Below are 21,492 nucleotides of genomic sequence, written 5' to 3' on the forward strand. Positions count from 1 at the left end.
CTTTTACATGCACATTTCAGACTTTGAAACACAGGTCAATCTCTGGCTTAACTTCTTGGTCCTTGTCCTGTAGATCTACTTGCCTCAGCCTGTGCTGTGTCCAGACTCTCTATACAAAATCATGCTGAGCTGCTGGAGGAGGAACACAAAGGAACGGCCCTCCTTTCAGGAAATACACCAAGCCCTACATACAGCCTTAATCTGGGGACATGTTTAAGAGAATGATTTCCAGTTTGCCTGATCCAGGTTTAAGCTGTTTCAGTAGAGAAACAGGGTGAGAGAGAGAGCATGTAGGCTCCAAGCTACAATTTAGGAAACACTGTTTCATGGATTTAACACACTACAAAGATGGGCTGCCAGAGACATTTTGTATGTGTCAGTTTAATTAGCAGAGTCATACTGGCTAAGATATTTGATAGACATGCAGGTATAAACATCTACTCCCCTACAACACACACAAGGAAACACACATGATTACCATAAGGTTTGGTTATGATGTGTTGAGAAAGTCTAAATTAAATGTAGCAAGTGACATTTGGCACTTTTGAAAATGTATTTTAATTTAATTTTAAAATATGAGTTCAAATTGCCCATGTTACAGTGTTTCATAGCAAGTTTATGAAATGTTGAAGAACTATTTTATGTTTTCTTTTGGAATACTGCTTGAATGTAGAAGGAAAAGTGCAGCTAGCTATTACTGTTACATTGCATTATATTTCAAGTGTCAGTTTCTCCACAAATTTTAAAGAACATCTATTAACTCAGTCTTTTTCATCTCACTGCAGTTTTCCTACAGTGATTTGAACATGATGTGTAGTATATGACTGTGTATTCAATAGATATGTCTAAATCTCAAATATCAATATTTTGTATTTCATATTTATATGATCATATGTGTTTGTCAGATTGTGTTCTGTCTGTTGACATATTTGGGTATTAATGTACTCATTTGGAATTTCATATTTAATTTGATTCAGTTGTTTTCTCAGCCAGTATTTTGATTTACACACCAAACAAACTGGTTCAGAATATGGTTGGTTTTATCTGTTGCAAGCTGTAAAATCTTTTCCTACGTTGGTATGACAGTATGTTTACACTCTGCATCATTGAAAAGATGTTGTCAAGGGTGTTGTGGGTGTTGAGCATGTTAAAGAGAAAGTAAGCAGTCTTTTAAGTGAAAATTGTATGCAGAGGGCCCGGGAATATTCAGGCTAAATTATGTGTTTAACTGGAATGAAGGAACTGCTACAGATCACATTCACACGAAAAGGATTTTCTTTTTTCTTTTATTAACGTATGCTGGATTCTTTCATCTTTTCTTCTACTCTTCTAGCATAACTCTGTGTATAACTAATTGCTTGGACTTTATACTGCATACAAGCTGAATTTACAGCCCTATTATCAGAGGCCTTTGTCTCACATTTTCACTTAAAAACACTCATGTCTGCTGTAATGGAGACATCATGTAGGCAAAACCTCTGCACAAGTTAAACGTGACATTTGGTCTGGAGACAAATTTGCATATTTGTGAAGCATTCACAATCTTCACAACCTTATAAATGTACCAGATGTAGATGTATAGCTGTAAAAATGTTACTGCACCCTGACAAATGTCATAATTTGTTTAGTTTTATTACATTTTTACTCACATATTTGATTTCAGTGAGAATGTTTTTATGTAAACAGAAGCTGTATATTGATAGATAAAATATAATTAAAATTTAAACAAGGAATTTTATCTCTTTGAGACCTCTGGCTTTATTCATAAGTTCTAAATATTTTATACTGAGTGGGCGGGATCGGTGAAGCTGACCTGATTGGTCTCAGGATCTTATTGGCTGAGAGCTGCTTTACTGACCAATCACAGCACAGAACATATGACTCCAACACTCAAAGAATTCGTTACTTTGAAACAACTTGACCGTAAATGTAGAGTTTACTCTTGCAAACACTTGGTTAAACATTCACATTTGGTTTGGGATCTGAAAAGATGACTATCGTGGTTTTGGTGACTGGAGCGAATAGGTAATATCTATAAGTTATTTATCTTTTTGAATATTTAAAGAGTTCTGGGAGGTATGCTGTCCTTCACATGGAATAACATTTAGCCGGATACGTTTGTTAACGATTTCACATGATCCCGGCTGTGTTTGTTATTCGAACATCGTAGGAATTGTCCATAACCTCAGACCTGCTCCAGGTTTATTCACAATATACCTCTCGGATTTAAACGGGGTCGGAACAGGAAGCAGTGATAATAAGACACAAGTCTAACGAAACAGAGAGGTCGACAGGACTCTTTGGCCCAGCTTGACCAGTTCTTAATCAAACGGTGCTGTTTTAGATCGAAGGAAATTTGTTAGAGCAATTAAGAAGCGGTGGTCCTACATTCATCGGCCACTTTATTACGTAGGTGCACCTGTACAGACAGCCAGCCAGCCATTATATACACTAAGACAAAACACTCAGAGGACTGTGGTTTGTGTGTGTAGGTGTGTTGTGTGGGTATGTTCAACTCTATAGTCTGCTAATATAAAAAAGAGGGAGGGGGAGTAAAGAAAGAGGAAGGGGATTTAAACCAGCAAATGAATAATAAACCTAGAGAGGGGACTGGTAATATACAAACCACTGGCGCTGGAGCAAGATGAGAAGAGGGTGCCACTACAGGAGCTCCAGAGGGGCTCAGCAGGGTGGGGACAGCCAAGACAGCAATATTGTTGCTTCATGGTTATAAAATTGGACCATTCCTCTGTTTTATTGTTTAACGTGATTATTTTGACTACTGAAACTAGAGTTATGCAGCTCGGGGCCACTTCCTCGACCTGACAGGTGAGAACTGGCCTGTTACATGATGTGATCCACTCCTAAACAACTCCCAGGCCATGAGGGGAAAGCTTGTCTAAGAGGGGGGTTGAGACTTGACAGTTAAGTGATGGAAGGCTAGTTGGGGGAAGGAAAACAGTGACCTGGCTTTCCCCCCATGCCCACTGCTGAGGATCCCCCAAAGCAACCTTCAACCATACACCCGAGCTGGCGGGTACAGGGCCAAGTGTCCTCTACACAACTGTTCTTAATTTGTCAAAACAAACAGTCAAACCAAAAAAAACAGTATTTTCTGTTTTTCCCTAACAAAGGGAAATAATTTATCTAAAGCATATTGTCACCGTTTTTCTCAATAGCATTGGCTCAGTGCTTGAAACATCAGTAGGCCTATTATTCTTCATGGTTAATAGGTCTATGCATTTGTTAGAATAGTAGCCTAAATACAAGACACCACAAAAATGATTAACATCAGGGAATGTGCACCGCTGCACTGAGGGACATATTTGTTCATTAGGAAACACCAGACCTGAGAGTGAGCAGTTAACTGAATGTAAACAAAGCTGACTCTGATTCATATTAATTTCAGGACATTTTGGCTGCACATGGGGCAGCATGGTCAGATCTGGTGTTTCGTTATGAAATAGAATGTCAGTCAACGCAACAGTGCGTTTCCCTGATGTGTTTTTAATCCTTTATGAACAACAACGAGAGATCTATCAGACAGATGAACAAGCTAATCCAGGGCTGACAGCTGAGAGAAATGAACCATTAGAAGAGGTAATTCATTGTCAGTTTTAGTCTCTGTACATTATGTAGATTGCTGAAAATACTATAAATATAGTATTTATCCTTTAAAGGTTTAATTGGGATACCTATGCATTTTATTTGCCAGCCACTGTTTGCCATTTATCCGTCCACATTTTCGCTGCTTTAGCTGATTTACCTTGCGCACAAAGTAAATCTTTAAATTTCTTGTAGCCCTCCAGCAGATGCTCTCACTCTGCTGCGGTGACAGACTGTGCTTTTTCTTGGACATTTGCATGTAGCTGATGGGAAACCAGCTCATCTTGGTTTAGACTGTTGATATATATTGTCCAGTCACTGGCTACCAGATCACACACCTGTCTTGGATGATAATATCTATCTTTTCTAATCCACAATTCAGGTAGAAGTCGATAAACTGAAATAAGCGGATAACCTTAGCTATAACCAGCATTATTTGATCTTGGATTTGTTTAGTGATGTATGAGCAAAGGACCATAACTATGTTATTTATGTATTATGAATGTGTAATAAATAAGATTATTTTGCTTAATTTAAATTTTGGTAATTAAAATTTAAAAATCATGTTACTGTAGTAGCAATAGTAGTAAGACTATAGTATGTGTTTCCCTGCAGCGGCATTGGCCTGGTGCTTTGTGAGCGTCTTCTCTCACACAACACAGATGGTCTGCAGTTGTGTCTGGCCTGCAGAAACATGGGTCGGGCTCAGGCTGCTCGCTCTGCCCTCCTCACTTCTCACCCCACAGCTCAGGTTGCTCTGCTGCAGATGGACACCAGCATCATCTCCTCTGTCATCAGTGCTGCACAGGAGGTTAAACACAGGTGGATAGAAGCACTCATATCTGCATGGCAATCATATGCTCATTCACATTCTCAAATAGTCACTGTTATCTTGCTGGTTCTTTATGTATGTTAGAAAATCATACAAAATCTGTGCCTTTGACTGATCTGTGCAGGTATAACCGACTGGACTACATCTACCTGAACGCAGGCATCATGCCAAACCCACAATTTGATGTTAGAGCCTTTTTCAAAGGTGTCTTCTCCAGGTACATTGTTGACTTTTAGAGGCTCCTGACTCCTGAAGCTCTTCCATGTGAATGAATAGTTACTACACATGGTGACCATTTATACTCTGACATGTCCAGCATGCATTATAACATTGCATGTTTCCCATGCTGCCATTCTACAGCTCACATTCCTCTAATGTGTGTGTTGCAGCGATATCATTACCATGTTTGCTACCGGCAAGGGGATACTGACTCAAAAGGACAGTGTCACCCCTGATGGCCTGCAAGAAGTTTTCGCAACCAACCTCTTTGGTCACTTCATTCTAGTGAGTCACTGATGTTTTGTATTTGAATAAGTGGGCCTTTTGATCTGTTCCACACAAAGAATACAGTATACAGTTCCTCCTGTTTTCTTGTCAGCTGTTTGCCCTTGATGGAATAAATATAGGTTATACCGGATCTGTCTGTAACTTAGTAACAATGCTCATTAAAAATTAAGATAGCTGTTCTAGCCATAAGGTCACTGTGGACAGTATTCTGCTTACTGTGCATTTGGGGGTGTATTAGGATGCAATCAATGAGAAACCTTCTCAAAGTTCCTGTTCTAGAAATTTTTAAATCCATCTTTGCTGCTGTATTCACACATATAAACACTTTTGGTTTTCAAACAGTAAGTAAAATTGCACATATCATTTGTAAAACACTCAATAAAGTCAGTAAAGTTTTGCATGAGTTTAACTTTGCTGCTCAGTTTAAGGAATTTGAAAGAGTAAGTTTCATTAATTTCACCTGTTTTTCAAACAAATTAATCAATTTTCATAGATTTAATAGAATTGTCTTTATTCAAAGCAGCAGTATGTGTTTGTAGGAAAACTGCCTTAAGCTGAGCAGACACTGTATGGATCTGGCCCAATTGTACACCTGATTCAGTTGCGCCCGACTGCTTTTAGGATTGGGCCAAATTTTGACATACAGTGTGAGCAGGGTTCTGGTGCCCGTTTTATGATCCGAATTACCAACGATCTGCCATGTCAGAAATCTGGTCGGCTGTGTTGCAGATTAACAGTCCAAAGTTAGTTCAGTGCACTTGCGTAAGTACAAAGTCAACGACATAACAACATGGCACAGACGAGATACGTATCACATTTTGTGACAGAATCAATTGAAATGAGGCCATAGACTGCATATAATTTGTATATAAACTGTATATGGATGAGACTAACTGAGCTCTGGCAGCACCACACTGTACAGTGTGTCATCAAAACGTCATGATCTCTAACAACAGGAGAAATACTGAGGGCAGATTTCCACTGTCGTCAGCTGCACAAAGTAAAACTGATAAAGGTAACACTGTTTTTCTTTTGGGTGACCTAAACTTTACTGGACTTGTCAATGAACATGAACACATCTGCTCTGGGGTTCTGTTTAAATGTGCGCACCCACATTGTGCCCGATTCATTGAACATACAGTGTGAGCAGTGAAGCCGCGTATTCTAGCCATCCGGTTGGGCCGATTTAAGTAATGTGTATAGTGTGAATTAACACATTGTATATGATCATTAAAAGTCGTACAGTGTGTGCTTGGCTTTATGAAAATATATTATTTAAGACTGAAACTGACCTTTAATAACTTGTTCCCTTATGTTTTATGGCCCAGATCAGGGAGTTGGAGCCACTTCTTTGCCATCTTGACCGGACCTCACAGCTGATCTGGACCTCCTCTAGTAATGCTAACCGCTCAGTTTTTAACCTTGAAGACATACAGCACCAGAGAGGCACCCAACCCTACAGCTCCTCCAAATATGCCACTGACTTGCTCAGCCTGGCACTTAACACACACTATAACAAACAGGTCAGCTCTCACACATCTCACATGCTGCGTATCACCCATACCCATGAGGTAATCTTCTAAGATGTTAAATACTGCTTTCCAGGGCTTGTACTCCTCTGTGATTTGCCCTGGTTTTGTGATGACCAATCTGACCTATGGCATCCTGCCTTCCTTCCCAGCATTTCTCTGGACCCTTCTAATGCCTGTCTTTTGGCTTGTGAGTCCAACTCTGACAATACAAAGTACTGACTCATTCCTGTTTTGCCATGTAGTCTTAATTGTCTAAATACTGCTTTGTGTGTAAGAAGGTTATAAATTCATAAATCATTTATAATTTTTTTTGTCTTTATCCAAATGTATCTTTCTTTTATTATCACAGATAAGAGTGTTCACAAATACTTTCACCTTGACACCTTATAATGGTGCTGAAGCCCTGGTAGGTTAAAGCAAAATTTCACATTTCTATACAAAGGTTTGCACAAATTGATTAAGTAATGCTGCTCTTTCTCAAAGTTCTGGTTGTTTAAACAAAAACCTGAATCACTGGACCCACGAGCCAAATACCACAGCTTAACATCTGGGCTAGGCAACAGCTACACCCAACCACGTACGGTATGGCAAGGAATATTCATTAAAATGAAGTTTAAATGGTATTGCAAAATAATTAATGTAGTGAGTTTTCTGTCTTTTGTTCCTCTTTGCAGATGGATATTGATTTGGAAACATCAGAGGCTTTGTATGAGAAATTATTGCAACTAGAAAGTGAAGTAAGAAAGCAATTTAAAGAAAAACAAAAAGCACTGCAGCATCTTCACTGTGCAGGACCTGGATCATCTTGATGCATATCACACAATCCTGGGATGGAGAGGGCTTAGTTCTTGTCTTTCAGGTCACTTGGTAGCAGACTGTATATACTACTGGCTGTCAGACCTAAAAAACAAACAAATAAACAAAAACTTTCCCCTGCCTGACACAGCACCACAACACAGGCCTGAAATTAAAGCAGGAATAAACAAGTTACAGTGATTATATAAGCATTTATGTAGTAGGTTTTACAGTAAGTTTGATTTGCTTCCATCTGATCTGTATCAGACATAAAAAGTCTGCAATAGGATAAATAGCCCAAAATATGCATGTTGTGATGGTCTGCGAAAGAGTTCACAATAAAACTGAGTAGCCACCCACCGCTTTTCCCCACTCTGTAATGTAGGCTGATATCAGGAGAACAACAGATTAACAAACATGCAGATATGGATGGTGGGTTATAGTCACCAGTTCGTCATCCTACAACGCCCAGGGTGGACTATATGCCATGTGGTTGTTAAATCCGTTCCGTGATGCTCATAACAAAACGCAGTGCAGTCTGACAGCAGTCTATCAGTATCATCCCAAACGTTAACTTAAGTCGTCTGTGTGAGCCCTTCAGCGGTGCACGACGATGCCGGCGGTAGATGTCCACAGGCGCAACCGAAGATCTGCTCTGGATGATTTGGGGTGCGACCCCAGCGGCCGTCCCCGTGTTCTGCTGCTTGTGTCCCCGTCCCGCACTCCTCCTCCGCTCCGCTCAGTTTCGGGTTGCAAAATGCCCACACCATCCCACAGAAATACACAAAAAATGTGCCCATGACCAAAACCATGAGCGCATAGGACTCTATCATGATTTTGGTGACTGGCGATGTCATCATTGGATGCGCACGTATAATAATTGCTTGAGTTCCCAAAGTGTGCACAGGAGGGACTGTCAAGGAAAGTGTTATCATCTTGTTGGGTGGGCCAACTCAGTAGGCTACCACTCCTTTAGTGAAGCGAGATAGACGGTTGCTTTCATAGCCACGTTAAAAACAAAATGAACAACTTAGACACTCCTGCATTTAAACATAATTCTGAATTAAAGCTACCTTGATATTTGTGGGTAGAATTTCAATAAAAGTCAGTTCCAGTGAAAGTTTAACTTCTAAGTGTGGAGAAGTATGTCTTCAGTCATATTTGCATAATTAATGATTTCTTTATTTAATATATAGGCTATAATCTATGGGTATGTAATCCAGTATTTAATTGCTTTCACTGTCAGATATCCATTGTTGAACCAAAATAGTAATGTAGCGTATAGTTAAGGGAGGCGACAGTGGTGCAGTGGGTAGAGTAGTTGTCTCCCAACCAGAAGGTTGAAGGTTTGAATCTCAGCTCATTTCAAGTTGACAGACCTCAAGTCAGAAGAATTCATGTTTATAAATGCCAAAGTAGTCTGAGACCTAAAACGGACATTTAGGGTTGAGCTAAATTGAAATTACCAACACTTAACTCAACTTTTGAGTCACTGGACAGTGGCTTTTCCTTTATAACAAGTTAAAAAGAAATGTTTAGTTAATTCCCTTGTATCCCCACATGTTTTACAGTATTTAACCAGTCCTTAAGTGCAAGTGTCCATTTGTCTCTGAAAATGGCACAAGTCAGTGCTGTCCACTAAACTCATCAGCTGCAGGGTTTGACTTTATAAGGTCAAACACCAGCAACTTCCAAAATACCATCAATGAGCAATGAGACTCAAGTTTGGGTTTAGTGCCTTTTTTTATAGCTTCACATTGGGTTGAGGCATAAAATGATAAGATACCAGAATAAAAGTATAATGTTAAAGTAAAAGCATTCAGATAAACATTTTGATAGCACAAACTATTTTGGATATGCTGTTCTGAACTTCCGAAATCAAAGCTATTAGTGGGCATTGTGTTCTATTATATAAAATGTTTTTGAGAACTTATAATTGAAGTGAACACAAACACTGATACAATAAAAACAGCTTTTAACATGACAGTGTGTAGCCTCCAGTGTAAAAATGCACTTTTTTTTATGATCCAGCGCCCACAGTGCCAAAAGCCAGTTTACTGGCCCCAGATGTGAAAGCCTGCAACTTTTTCCAAACTGGTAAACGCCATTACTGAAGTAAAACAAAGCTGAACGAATGTGTCCACAAACACACTGCAAACCTGTGCTTTTTATGCCAGCATCAAGGCTGTGGCTAGGAAATAGGAGATGTTTTGTACTATTTTGTACAGATCCACATTGTGAATTGGGTTTTATTTCTCCAGGGAGCCGTGGTAACCCCATATCCAAAACATACACATGTGAAATGTTTACACTAGCACTTGGGGATGGGCGTTATCGATACTTCGATACCCGTCGGTCGATATTATGGAGTCGATACTTTTTTAAGTATCGCGATACCACAGTGCTAATACAAAAGTGCATTTGTTTTCACTTCTGAGAGTTTTAGGTATTACATTTATGTGCGAAAACCAGCCAGAGCGTATTTTAGATGGTCTTTCGTGTCACATGATTATGACAGCCAATCAGATGCCGAAGGCTCACTGCCCTCAGTTAAGCACTGCGGCAATCCTTTGCTGCTCAGAGTGAGCTCAGTCAGCGTAGCGTGAATGGCTGAGAGAGAAAAAGAAGCGTAGTGTGGTGCTATTTTTTCCCACCCACGACCAAAGGTAATGCCATGTGCTCCGTCTACAATAAAGTGGTGCCACATAGCAGCAAACACTAGCAACGCACATTGACACTTTTAAAGAGGCTGAACATCGCCATGAAGACAACCGGCAAGCCTTAAGGTCCCCTGCACCACCTGCTGTCCGTCAGGAGACATTGCAGGAGAGTTTCATGAAAGGCCAAGAATATCCAGGTACAGGTGACAGTTGATGTGTTGTGATTTAAAAATATAACTGATCATTATTTTATTAAACTACTCCAAACTGCAACTGAGCTACAGTATGTGAATCTTATTTAGTTGACAAATGTAAAGGTTCATATGCTTGTACTGTATATATCAGAAAATACTGACAGTTTTGTTTTTAGAATGTTATTAATGGAAGTAAAAATGTATCGGTATCGAATTGACAAGAAAAATGTGGGTATCGCCCATCCCTGCTAGCACTGCATTATTAACTAGCAGATGCACCTGCTGTCTTCCTTAGATGTTTGCAAAGCTATTGTGGCATTGCGGACAAAACGGGTATGACTGAACAGATAAGCCCTCTTTTGTTGTAAAAACTGGGGCAGTTTTATACAAATCAGTTTAAAGGTCTGCAGATCAAAACAAGAGCACTGTGTTTGTAAAGGCACCCCACGCTTGTCTTTACAGAAGCAAGCAACACCAGGAAAGACTGGCGTTGCGGGTAGTGTAGTTTTTCACTGCTTTGTCTTGTATCTACGTCCATTGCTTGTCATTGTCAAGGAACTACACATCCCACCCGCGCTAAATCTGAGATCCCGGATGTCTATTGTACCGGAAGAGAAGGTGGTCCTTTTCCCAGCCATCTTGTGGCTTCACCTAGCGAAGTTCTCGCATCGAGCCTTGTAGAATCGGAGGGAAATCCTGCTCAAGGGGCGCCATCATGCCCGGACAAATGCAAGAAGGTTTTGGCTGTGCCATAACCAATCGATTCGACCAGTTATTTGATGACGAGTCGGATCCGTTTGAACTGTTAAAGCAGGCCGAAGTAAAGAAGAAGAAGGAGGCTCCGGTTTCTGGTGCCGCCAAGACTGCAGCCCAGGCTGCCAAGCAGCTGAAGAAGGAGTCCCAGAAAGACAGAAAGGCCCCCTTGGCTGATAAGAAGGAGGAAACCCAGGCACCCATCCCACTTAAGAAAGAAGGTAAATTCTGTTTCGGCGTCTTTCTTTAGTCAAGTTGCAGCTAACGACGTTTTAGCTAGCAGGCTAAGTCGCTTGCTTTCTAACGTTAGCGACGGTTCAACAGCTCCCTTGACATGAGGTTCGCATGCCTGCTTTTGTGTCTGTGGGCTGTCATTCACTGTAGCAAAAACATCTACATCAAGCTGCAGTGGGGATTCGGCGAATCATTGATCCATACATTGTAAGCCAGCTTGTTTTGACTTGTCACTCCCATCGGCCTTGTTTAACACACAGAACCCGCAAATCTGGCTAACTGGAAAAAATGGCCTAAAGATGTTTAACTTCTGTCAAGTAACTTTAGTGAATTTGATCAAGGAAATTTGTTGACTTTGGAACTGGCTGAAAGTAGATCGTTTAGCGTTATACTGGCCTCTCAAAATCTGTTTCAGTAAAATCTGACCCTTAAATATAACTTGTTGTTAATGTATAGTAAATAAATTAACGCTGATTTGATCGCGGTCGATTTGGAAGTGCGCTTGTTACTAAGACACCAGGAGCAGCAGCAGAGCTCTCTCATGGTGATTTAACCACGTGGTTGTAGTTGGTGTGGGCCGTGTTAAAGCATAACCTCCAACCTGCCACTTCCTATTGGTGCACTGTTAACGCTCAGTTAATGTGGCATCTGCTCCAGAGCGTTCGCTTGCTGTTTTCTGTTTGACCAGATGGTATCTGCATAGATGGCCATTATGTTTGAGTAATCATATAATCACTAAACTGAAATGTACCTTTTGGTGTTGCATTGTGTTTGTACTAACTTAAGGTTTACTCCATGCAGAAGTGAGACATCCAGCATCAGGAGGAGGCACACATTCATAGTTAGCCATTATTATCATGTTAGGCTGACAAGTAGGCTCACTTTGCTCACTTGAGAGACAATAAAACAGGTGTCGACCATCATGCACCCAGCTGCTGCTGTGTCCTGGAGGACATCTATTTTGGTAACTGGTGATTTAGGCAATGGGTGGGACTTGTTGTGTTACCCAGGGCTAGTTGCAGTCAGTCATATGGCACAGAGGTTTAAAGATTGTGTAGGTGTCAACTCGCACTGCATAGGGGCCAAGAAATTTACATGATCAGCACACATTTCAGTCAGTGTCAAAACTGAGTGAGCATTCTGCATACTCGTGAGCCCTTTATAATGTTTTTACTCATTTCTGCACTACGTTACTTCAAAACATATTTTGTGTACTTAAAGCTGCATTAACTAACTTCTCCCTGTAATTTTTGACTGTTAAGTGACTCAAAACAAACTCAAGCACTATCCCCTCCCCTTCTCCCTACTCTCCTCTTCACCTCCTGCCCTCTGAAACTATATGTGGACAGCTGGAGACAGTTGTAGCAGTCAGGTAGTGCAGCAGTAATAACTGGCTCCAGTCCTAATGTATACAGAATATATAGCCCATGGTTTTTAGTGGAAATGCTACATGAAGTACAGTGTAATGTAGTGCATGTAAAGTGAACCAAAACCAAGCAATCTTGGTTAATGCAGCTTTAAGTTTCATTTATTTGCATGTAATAATTAGGTTACACTGCAGAAATAAGGAAGTTGCAGAGCGTTTAATATGTGGGTCCATTTCAGTTTTAATTTTGCACATTAATTCGAATTATTCACTTTTAAACAGAAGAGTTGCGTCCTTTCTCTAGTCTGGTGCTCTCAAGTGGGTTTTGATCTGTAATTGCTATTGCTCCTTTAATCCTCCTGTTGTGGTTAACTCTAGGTGCTGGCATGAGGAGAATGGGCCGCAAGCCAGAGGGCGATGGCTCCAGGCCACAGGGCGATGGCTCCAGGCCACAGGGCAGCCAAGGAGAGGGTCGCCCCCTCACAGACAGACGGCCTGTGGACAGGCGGCCCCCTCGCCGCTTTGAGAGGCTTGCTAGTGACTCTGGCGAGAAGCCTGATGGTGGTGAATTCTCAGTGGAGAAGTGAGTTTAAGTTGCCATCAGATGTTTCATTTGAACAGAAACAATAAGTGGAGAGTCACTCTTCTACTATAATAACTTCACAAGGCGTTTTCTAAAGTCACTTAATAGGAGGTGGGGTAAGGGCAGTATCTGTTAGAGGCATTACTTACATTGATAAGGCTTTAAATGTTTAAATGCCCAAACAGCTACAGCACACTTGTCTCATCACTTTGTGTAAAGCTGATACAAGAAGCAGAAATATTTTAAAAAAACATATGAACTACTAAACCTCAGTCTGCCTAGGCTAAGTTCAAAGCCAAGTTTTCTGTTCAGTGTGCCTTAATTACATCTGCTGAACATATGAATGTACTGGCATTAGCATTCTCTGCCAATTCTCTTGCTGTTCCTTAAAACTCAGCTGAAAAGGTCGGTGACATAAAGCATGAGGATGACCATTAGATGACTTGTCGAATCATCAGTTGAGAGACCTGTCAGTCAATTGAAACCTTTCTACGCGACCGACTGTTAGTTTGTCATCTTCTTGTCCTCACTTTGATGTGCCAAGCAATCATTTGCTCCATACCCTTGTGGTTAGAGCAGATACTCACTTTATCAGTGACACTGTCTGATGTATTAAGGTTCGTTGACACTATTAAGCAAATTGCTCCCCAGAACGAGGAGAAAAAGACAAAGTCCACTAGGACAAGACACACAAAGGTGAGATTTGTATTTTAGTAGAAGTGTTTTCAAACACATGGTTTGCTTTTACAAGAGAAAATACTTTAACAGTTACAGCAGTGTGGCTAGTCTTCTATATGTGCGTCCGGTTTGTTTGCCCGTTTCCGTTAAAGTGTAACGCACAGCCGTTTACTAACTGCTTCTTCGACATGCATCCTTCTGAACAGGACTAGGAAACTAACAAAAATGTGCTGGGGAAAAATTTCAGTGAGGAATCATTAATATATTTTCTTACAGTGCCCATGTCTGTGCAGATTTTCAGTCATCCAGATCATAGTAAGCTGAAAAAACTTAGAAAAATCAACTGGACTAGGTTTTTAGGTCGAAGACGTTTCACCTCTCATCCAAGAGGCTTCATCAGTTCTACCTGACTGGCAGACACAGCTTGTCATCCATCTACAACTTTTTTTTGAGATCTCTGCCCAAACAGAGGCGTCGGTCCACAGGGTAAGACAGGTAATGACGCTCACTGATACTGGGCTATAACGACTCAGTCGTTAGGGGACATTGTTGGGCATCAAAGGACTGAAACACCACCGAGGGGGATAAATATTTCCAACTCAACGCCAGTCGGGCAGAACTGATGAAGCCTCTTGGATGAGAGGTGAAACATCTTAGACCTAAAAACCTAGTCCAGTTGATTTTTCTAGGTTTTTTTCAGTTTACAGTGCCTGTAAAAAGTATTCACCCCCTTGGATGTTTTACCCTTTTATTGCTTTTATAAATCAATCATGGTCAATATAAATTGGCTTTTTTGACAAAAAAAAACCTGTCAAAATGAAAACAGGTTTCTACAAAGTAATGTCAATAAAAAAATAATATAATGGGAAATAAGTGATTGCATAAATATTCACCCCCTTTAAAATGTCTGACCTAATTCAACAGAGGTAATGGTAATTGTCTTATACTTGTATAACACTTTTCTATGCATTTGCAGCATACTCAAAGCACTTTCATTCTATTTGGCCATTCACACTCCCAAGCAGTCACACATTCATGCACTGGTGTCGTCACTGGGAGCAACTAGTTCAGTGTCTTGCTCAAGGACACTTCAACACTTGGACTGGACAAGCCAGGAATCGAACTGCTAATCTTCCGGTATGGAGAAGACCCGCTCTACCTCTGTACTCGTATTAAATCTCAACTAGAGTTCACCAACATGCATGTGGGAGACTCCATGGTCAAGTGGAAGAAGGTTCTTTGGTCTGATGAGACCAAAATGGTGCATTCTGGTGATCAGACAAGACGCTATGTTTGGCAGACACCAAACACTGCACATCACCACAAACACACCATCCCCACTGTGAAGCACGGTGGTGGCAGCATCACGCTGTGGGGAGGATCCTCGGCACTCGGCCCTGGAAGGCTTGTAAAGGTAGAGGGTAAAATGAATGCAGCAAAATATAGGAAAATCCTGAAGGACAATCTTCTTCAGTCTGCAAGAGAACTACGGCTTGGGAGAAGATTAATTTTCCAACAAGACAATGACCTGAAGCATACAGCGAAAGTTACACAAATGGTTTAAAGACAACAAGGTGAGAGTTCTGGAGTGGCCAAGTCCTAGAGCTCAATCCAATGGAGAATTTGTTGCTCGACTTGAAAAGGGCTGTTCACACCCAATCCCCGTGCAACCTGGCAGAGCAGTTTTGCAAAGAAGAATGGAGTAAAACTGCAGTGTCCAGATGTGCAAGCCTGATTGAGACCGATTGAGACTCAGTGCTGTGATCATAGCCAAAGGTCCATCTACTAAATACTGACTTGAAGGGGGTGAATATTTATGCAATCACTTATTTCCCATTAAATATTTTTATTTAATTGGCATGACTTTGTAGAAACCTGCTTTTACTTTGACATTAAAAAGGTTTTTTATTTGTCGTCAAAAAGCCAAATTATATTGCCCATGATTAATTTATGAAATCAAAAGGGTAAAGCATCCAAGGGGGTGAATACTTTTTATAGGCAATGTATATTCTTTAGCAGTGCAAGCAGGCACACTTCAAATGCACAATAACAACATGTGCTGTGGTTTTCTGATGAGCAGAGCTCAGAGTTCTTTCTTTATGGAAGAACATTGCACATACATATTTAGAGCCACTGAGACAAATTCCTTGTGTATCCAACACACCTGGCCAATAAAGCTGGTGCTGATTCAGAACTCGGCTATAACCATGTCTCAGAAGAAGAAATTGCAGTTAAAATTATTGTTTCAACAGAAATACAAGAGTGCTGCCTGTCTCGTTATTCCGACAAATCCTTATGGTAGTCTGACATTATATATCATCAATTTAAATAGGTCACAGTTTAAATATTGCAGCTGTCTTTTTTTTATTTTTAAATGCTCAAATATGTTCCTGCCACTCTTTTCCATTTAAATACTGATGTTAATGAGGGCAAAATCATCATTGAAGTTCATGCCAGTTGATTTTCTGACGCTATCAATAGATTGATTGTTGCAATGAAAAGCCGACTGAAGAAAATCTTAGTACAACCCTAATGACTGGTGCAATGATGAAGATTTTACTGATCTTTGTCCCTCTCTTTAGGCCCATTGGTGACAAGCCCATGAGAGGACGTGGAGGTGGAGGTGGCCGAGGAGGCCGTGGAGGCAGAGGACGGGGCATGGGTCGCAGTGACGGGTTTGACTCCAGAGGAAAGCGTGAATTTGATAGGCACAGTGGCAGTGACCGATCGTAAGTAGTTTTTCAGTTTGGTTCTTGTATAGTCCTTAAATATTCTTATTGTAAACCTGATCCTTTAAAGACATCTGTGTGTGTTTTAACGCAGTGCATGTTTATTGATCCTGGCTAAAGCAAATATTGTTTCAGTAGTCTGAAAGGTGAGGAGAAGCGTGGTGGAAGTGGATCTCACAACTGGGGCACAGTCAAGGATGAACTCAAGTAAGTTACTGTATGTGCAAAGTAACAAACCTTGTATGTTGGGAGATTGTGGAATTACAGAACGCATGCACACTTTTTTTTTTTATTGAGAATGTACATAAATTATATATGTATTTGTTTTAATATGTATTTTAGTGCTAGCTACAGTCTGCCACATTGCAAACACTATGCATGTGTATAACTGACAGTGTAGACAGCAAAAAGGGCTGAACTTTCAGAAACCAAAGGGCACAATGGACAAGAACATTTCTTAACGGTCTGTTGGTTCTCAGTAGCCTGCATTACAGTTTGATGAATGATAAATATTGATATTTCACCATGATTTCCTTTCTTCACAGTGAACTTGACCAGTCAAATGTCACTGAAGAGAACCCAGAAGGAGAGGAGCATCCACCTGCTGATTCTGAGAACAAGCAAGTTCTTGTTTTTTAATCTTGTGCTGACTAATATAAATACGTTGTGAAGACATTTTGATTTTTTTTGTAATTAAGGGGCTTGTAGCATAGAATTTTGTAGTCTACACTGTAACTTGTATAAATCCTAAGCCATTTCTGAACCAAAACACTGGCTGCAAATGAACACATCAAGTACTTTAACACTCCAAAATGTACATAAACTGACAGTGATGTTGAAGCTACTAACGCTCAGTGTGCGTTTGTTGAAGGGAGAATGAGGTGGAGGATGTGAAGGATGAAGGCCCCAAGGAGATGACTTTGGATGAATGGAAGGCCATGCAGGACAAGGAACGGGCCAAGGTGGAGTTCAACATCCGCAAGGCCAATGAGGGAACTGGAGGGGACTGGAGCAAAGGATTTGTGCTGCACAAGTCCAAGGCAGATGTGAGTCAATCATGAGGCTGCTCTTGGACAGAGCTTTTGAATTTTAGACTTAATTTTCATGCACATGACCACCTGATTATAATTTGAGCAGCACCAGTCACTATAGATCTTAATTATTATTAAGGGTGTAAAGAAAATATTGATACACTTGATTATCACTATCTCGCTTTGCGATACTGCTTTGATTCTCAAAAATGCAGTATCGATTTTTAATTAATAGTTCACATGCCAAGTAGCACTGTTGTTACAGGGACTGTGACAAATGCAAAAGCCGATCCCTGTTCTGGTTGCCTAAAAAAGTAAACTTTTTTTTATAGGAGATTTTATTCACATGGTGGTATGTTGCATATTATGTGAGTTTTTCAAAAATTGCAATTTATCGCCTTGTTTACAGTAGCGCAATGCGTCAAATCGTAACCCCTGTATCGTGATAGGTATATCACCAGTTTCTTGTCGAGACACAGCCGTAATGATTATTTTGGGCTGGTTATTTTTTTACTTTTATTTCTTTCCAAAGCAGCAAAATAACCTACTAATCAAGGAAATCCTCAACACTGTCTGAATTAGCAGCTAAATAAATGTGCACTTCTGGGGCCAATGTCTTCTTCACTAGTAGTAATCAGTGATGATGACACTGAGTATGATTATTATTATTATATTACAGTGTAATTAATTAATATGATCTCTACAGAAGAACAGGGCACATGTATATGTGGGATTTATTTGTAGTCTTTTTCACTTCTGAGAAGGGTTGTGGTAAACTTATTCTTAGTAATTAATTCAGTGTACTTAATTGTTCTAAAAACCCCCAAAATTAATGGGGCCAGAGTTGCACCTCACACTCATTGTGCATGTACTCAGGGAAGAAATTGTAAATCTTCAGAACTTGCCAGATAATCATTGGGTTTGTAAGATTTCTTTGGTATTAAAATGTAATTTAGTGATAGTTGTCAGTACATCCAATAGTACATAGCAACAATAAACTTAATAGTTAATTCTGTATATTTTAATATTCTTAAATGTAATCAAATGTAGGCTAAAACCGGTGCTCTTAAGTAATTATTTAATAAATTATTAGATACTAATTGTGAGATGAGATCTTTTTCCCCCCTCTTTTGGTGAGTGCAGTGTGTTTTCATAGTAGCCCGTTGCCAGCACCAGCAAAATTAGATTTTTCTTTCCTCAGCAGAGGCAGTAAACACAACACATAATCTGATCCTCTGATGTATTTAGCTGGGACAAAAAAAATACATAGACACCTCTAAATATAATGTAGTCCAGTACAACACCGCCTTTAACTATGACCTCAATAATAAACATATTATTGAATTTATACATTTAGGACAATTTCACCAAAACTGAAACATTTTGAGCCTCATAAACAGAGATGTTAAGGTGGAGGTGTTGCATTAAATTGCATACAATTGTACAGGTGTACCTAATAAAGTGGGTGAGTGGATATGCTGGGAGAGAGGCTTCAAGTGGAATGCAAGGGTGGCCCTACTCTGTAGCAGCCATTCTTTCTGTAGTCGCACTCAGTGCTATCTTAAAAATTTTATCACAAAATGTGACTGATGGCTCACAGTCTGGAACCCTGTCCTTGACTGCGTGTCTTCAAGGCTTCATTCCTATCACAGGACTAGTGAAAGTGTAAATTTAACTGACTGGTTGGTACTGTATACTTTAAAGACTGACATGTCAAAAATTAGTTTAGCAATGAACCAACACTAAAGCCTGCACTTAACTCAGACTATACATAAACTGACTGCATTTAGCACTGAGCCCAGACCCACATTCAGCCAGTATTTTTGGAAGATAGAACTACAGATTGGGGAAGGTTATGCTGTTTGCATAAAACATTATTTTGCTCAGTGTAAATGTTTGTGTTATTTTGCATTTCTCCAACACAGGATAAGAAAGATGATCTCATTGAGCCTGAGGCGGAGGAGCCTAAGGTAAAATTTCTCCTTTTGTTGTACATATATACAGTATCTGAACTCGGTTCATACACAAGCAAATGCTGTATATGTACAGTCTTTTCACCCCATTTTTCTAATGCAGGCAGAGGATGATCACCACTTCCGGAAGCCAGCCAATGACATTACGTCCCAGCTGGAGATCAACTTCGGAGACCTGGGCCGTCCAGGCCGTGGACGTGGTGGACCACGCGGTGGTCGGGGCAGTCGTGGCCGTGGGGAACCCACTAGAACGGTCCGTGGGGCAAGACCAGATAAGGTAGAAAATGAATTAAGAAGCTCCAGTGTTCTGTCATGTTATTAGCTTCCAGGTACCGTACTTTCTGGACTATAAGCCACTACTTTTGTCGCTTCATGCACACACCCTCGTCATGGACAACACATGACGAAATGCATATGATGCAGCTTTCAAGTTACAGGCAGTCGATCTGGCTGTCGAAATATCTCATGTTACAATGTGGACACCTGCGGCTATGTACAACATGTTTTTTCGTCTTACATTTAGTGGGTGCGGCTTGTAGTCCGGAAATTACGGTATATGCATTTAAAATGTTGGGTGTTTTGTTTTGTATCACAGCCTGACGGTAAACTTCTTTGTTTTTTTTATTCTTCTGTTATTTTCGGATGCATGGATTTTCTAACTCCTACTTAAAGTCTTTGTTTTCTTTCCACATAGTTATCTGCATCTGTGCCCAACGTGGACGACCCAGAGGCCTTCCCGGCTCTGGCCTAAGGCCCGGCTGCTGTCCCTCAGGCCTGCAGGAGCCTTCTGAGCACCTCCACTATGAGGCTTGCATGTTCCTGGATTCTTCAGCAAAGTGAAATGATGGAGAAGACTGTCATTATCTATGACACCAATGTGAGGACTGAGTTTTACCCAACAAAAACAAAGATGGAAAAAAAAAATTAACAAAAAAGGGACTTCTTGCTACTCTGGAGCAGCTTATTGGTAGAGGTTTTGTACTTGGAAACAAAGTAGCAGGGATGTTTTCATACAGTATTTTTTTCAGAGGTTATGCATTGTCCATTGATACATTTTTGTAATTGCTGCTTGAAAATCTGCATTTTGAAATGTAAGCCTAAGACTCTAGCTTGGTGTGTGCCATTGCTTGTTTGCTTTAAAATAGGCACAGTGGAACTGCAGCCCCGGCTCAGAAGCTCTGCCACACCAAGTATTTGTGATGAAGTTACAGCTTCACTCATTGAGATTTATGGATTTTTTTCATTAGCACTGGTGTATTCTTTTATATTTTATACAGGAGGTCTATTCTTCTATGATCTTCAACCTGTAAATCTCAGCTATTTTCATAATTATTTCAGAGACTGTATTTCACAAGGTGCAAATAGGACAGGCGCTGGTCATGGATCAGGTGATACTGCCCACATTTGAATGCACTGGTGAAATGGTGCCTAAATCTGTATTAAGGTTCTTTTGTACTGAAATGTTCTAAAGGAGCAACATTAGGTCCTTTTGGAGGAACAGAAAGGTGATGACACCTAAATTAACATTTGTTCCTGAGACATTTCTCAAGTGGATTAATTTGGGGTCTCTTCCTTTCTTCCCAGTTTATCTGATTACTCACCACATGCAAGTCAATTAATGCCTTGTCTTTAACCTCAGAGGGATACAGAAAGGAAGTGCCTCTAAATGTTTGAGATGTGGCTGTACTTGTTATCAGACCTTGGCCCAAGCATCCTTCCACAAATGTGGCAAAGCCCAGCCTGTTTGTTTTTCGCACGTCTGTTGTGAGCTGATATTTCCCTCCACTGTTGACTTGCCGTGTAGCTTCCACAGTGGCACCACTGCATAATTGCTCTGAAAGAAATAGTCGTTCATTGTGTGGAACAACTGAAGTGCTCTACAAATGTGTGAATTCTAGCCCTGCTATTAGAGACCTCTGTCGGTAAATAAAGATGGTCGACACACTTGTTGTATTATCACTTTAATTTATCCTGCCTTTGCACGTTATCCCACCTTTGTGCTGTGTGTGTGTGTGTGTC

At 40.4% G+C, this 21,492-nt stretch overlaps 3 protein-coding genes across 7 annotated transcripts in view; all 3 read left to right on the forward strand.

Annotated features, from left to right (window-relative positions):
- The window catches only part of ddr2a (discoidin domain receptor tyrosine kinase 2a), a 31,341-nt gene extending 29,615 nt beyond the window's left edge, over positions 1–1,726 (forward strand). For both annotated transcript variants that reach the window (XM_020612315.1, XM_020612318.1), the window contains exon 17: positions 74–1,726. In XM_020612315.1, the coding sequence (XP_020467971.1) occupies positions 74–217 (144 nt within the window). In that variant the 3' untranslated portion in view covers positions 218–1,726. The remainder of the gene's footprint in view (positions 1–73) is intronic.
- A 155-nt stretch (positions 1,727–1,881) lies between these two features.
- On the forward strand, positions 1,882–7,978 carry hsd17b7 (hydroxysteroid (17-beta) dehydrogenase 7). 2 transcript variants are annotated; one of them, XM_020612228.1, is made up of 9 exons: positions 1,882–2,025; positions 4,222–4,428; positions 4,563–4,655; positions 4,828–4,942; positions 6,274–6,468; positions 6,551–6,664; positions 6,827–6,883; positions 6,961–7,059; positions 7,152–7,978. In XM_020612228.1, exons 1-9 carry the CDS (start codon positions 1,991–1,993, stop codon positions 7,284–7,286), a joined length of 1,050 nt encoding a protein of 349 aa, XP_020467884.1. In that variant the 5' UTR covers positions 1,882–1,990; the 3' UTR covers positions 7,287–7,978. The 2 variants fall into 2 exon arrangements, with proteins under 2 accessions (XP_020467884.1, XP_020467885.1); XM_020612229.1 differs by having other exon boundaries at positions 6,961–7,054; positions 7,152–7,241.
- Positions 7,979–9,846: 1,868 nt separating this feature from the next.
- serbp1a (SERPINE1 mRNA binding protein 1a) lies at positions 9,847–21,417 on the forward strand. Of its 3 annotated transcripts, none has more exons than XM_020612245.1 (10): positions 9,847–10,129; positions 10,682–11,100; positions 12,858–13,062; positions 16,323–16,469; positions 16,608–16,676; positions 17,015–17,089; positions 17,341–17,515; positions 19,426–19,470; positions 19,577–19,750; positions 20,168–21,417. In XM_020612245.1, exons 2-10 carry the CDS (start codon positions 10,842–10,844, stop codon positions 20,222–20,224), a joined length of 1,206 nt encoding a protein of 401 aa, XP_020467901.1. In that variant the 5' UTR covers positions 9,847–10,129; positions 10,682–10,841; the 3' UTR covers positions 20,225–21,417. The 3 variants fall into 3 exon arrangements, with proteins under 3 accessions (XP_020467901.1, XP_020467899.1, XP_020467900.1); XM_020612243.1 differs by having other exon boundaries at positions 9,848–10,129; positions 16,605–16,676; XM_020612244.1 differs by lacking the exon at positions 9,847–10,129 and having other exon boundaries at positions 10,627–11,100; positions 16,605–16,676.
- Positions 21,418–21,492: the final 75 nt, after the last annotated feature.

This window comes from Monopterus albus, unplaced genomic scaffold (assembly GCF_001952655.1).
Source record: "Monopterus albus unplaced genomic scaffold, M_albus_1.0 scaffold122.1, whole genome shotgun sequence".
Taxonomy (NCBI): Eukaryota; Metazoa; Chordata; class Actinopteri; order Synbranchiformes; family Synbranchidae; genus Monopterus; species Monopterus albus.

Excerpts from the sequence above, each read along its gene's own strand:
- hsd17b7 (XM_020612228.1), top strand. The coding sequence starts at position 1,991 with ATGACTATCGTGGTTTTGGTGACTGGAGCGAATAG. Across the intron at positions 4,429-4,562 it reads GCACAGGAGGTTAAACACAG|GTATAACCGACTGGACTACA; the intron begins GTGGATAGAAGC and ends TGATCTGTGCAG. Across the intron at positions 6,884-6,960 it reads ATAATGGTGCTGAAGCCCTG|TTCTGGTTGTTTAAACAAAA; the intron begins GTAGGTTAAAGC and ends TCTTTCTCAAAG.
- serbp1a (XM_020612243.1), top strand. The coding sequence starts at position 10,842 with ATGCCCGGACAAATGCAAGAAGGTTTTGGCTGTGCCATAACCAATCGA. Across the intron at positions 13,063-16,322 it reads GGTGAATTCTCAGTGGAGAA|GCCCATTGGTGACAAGCCCA; the intron begins GTGAGTTTAAGT and ends CCCTCTCTTTAG. Across the intron at positions 16,677-17,014 it reads ACAGTCAAGGATGAACTCAA|TGAACTTGACCAGTCAAATG; the intron begins GTAAGTTACTGT and ends CTTTCTTCACAG.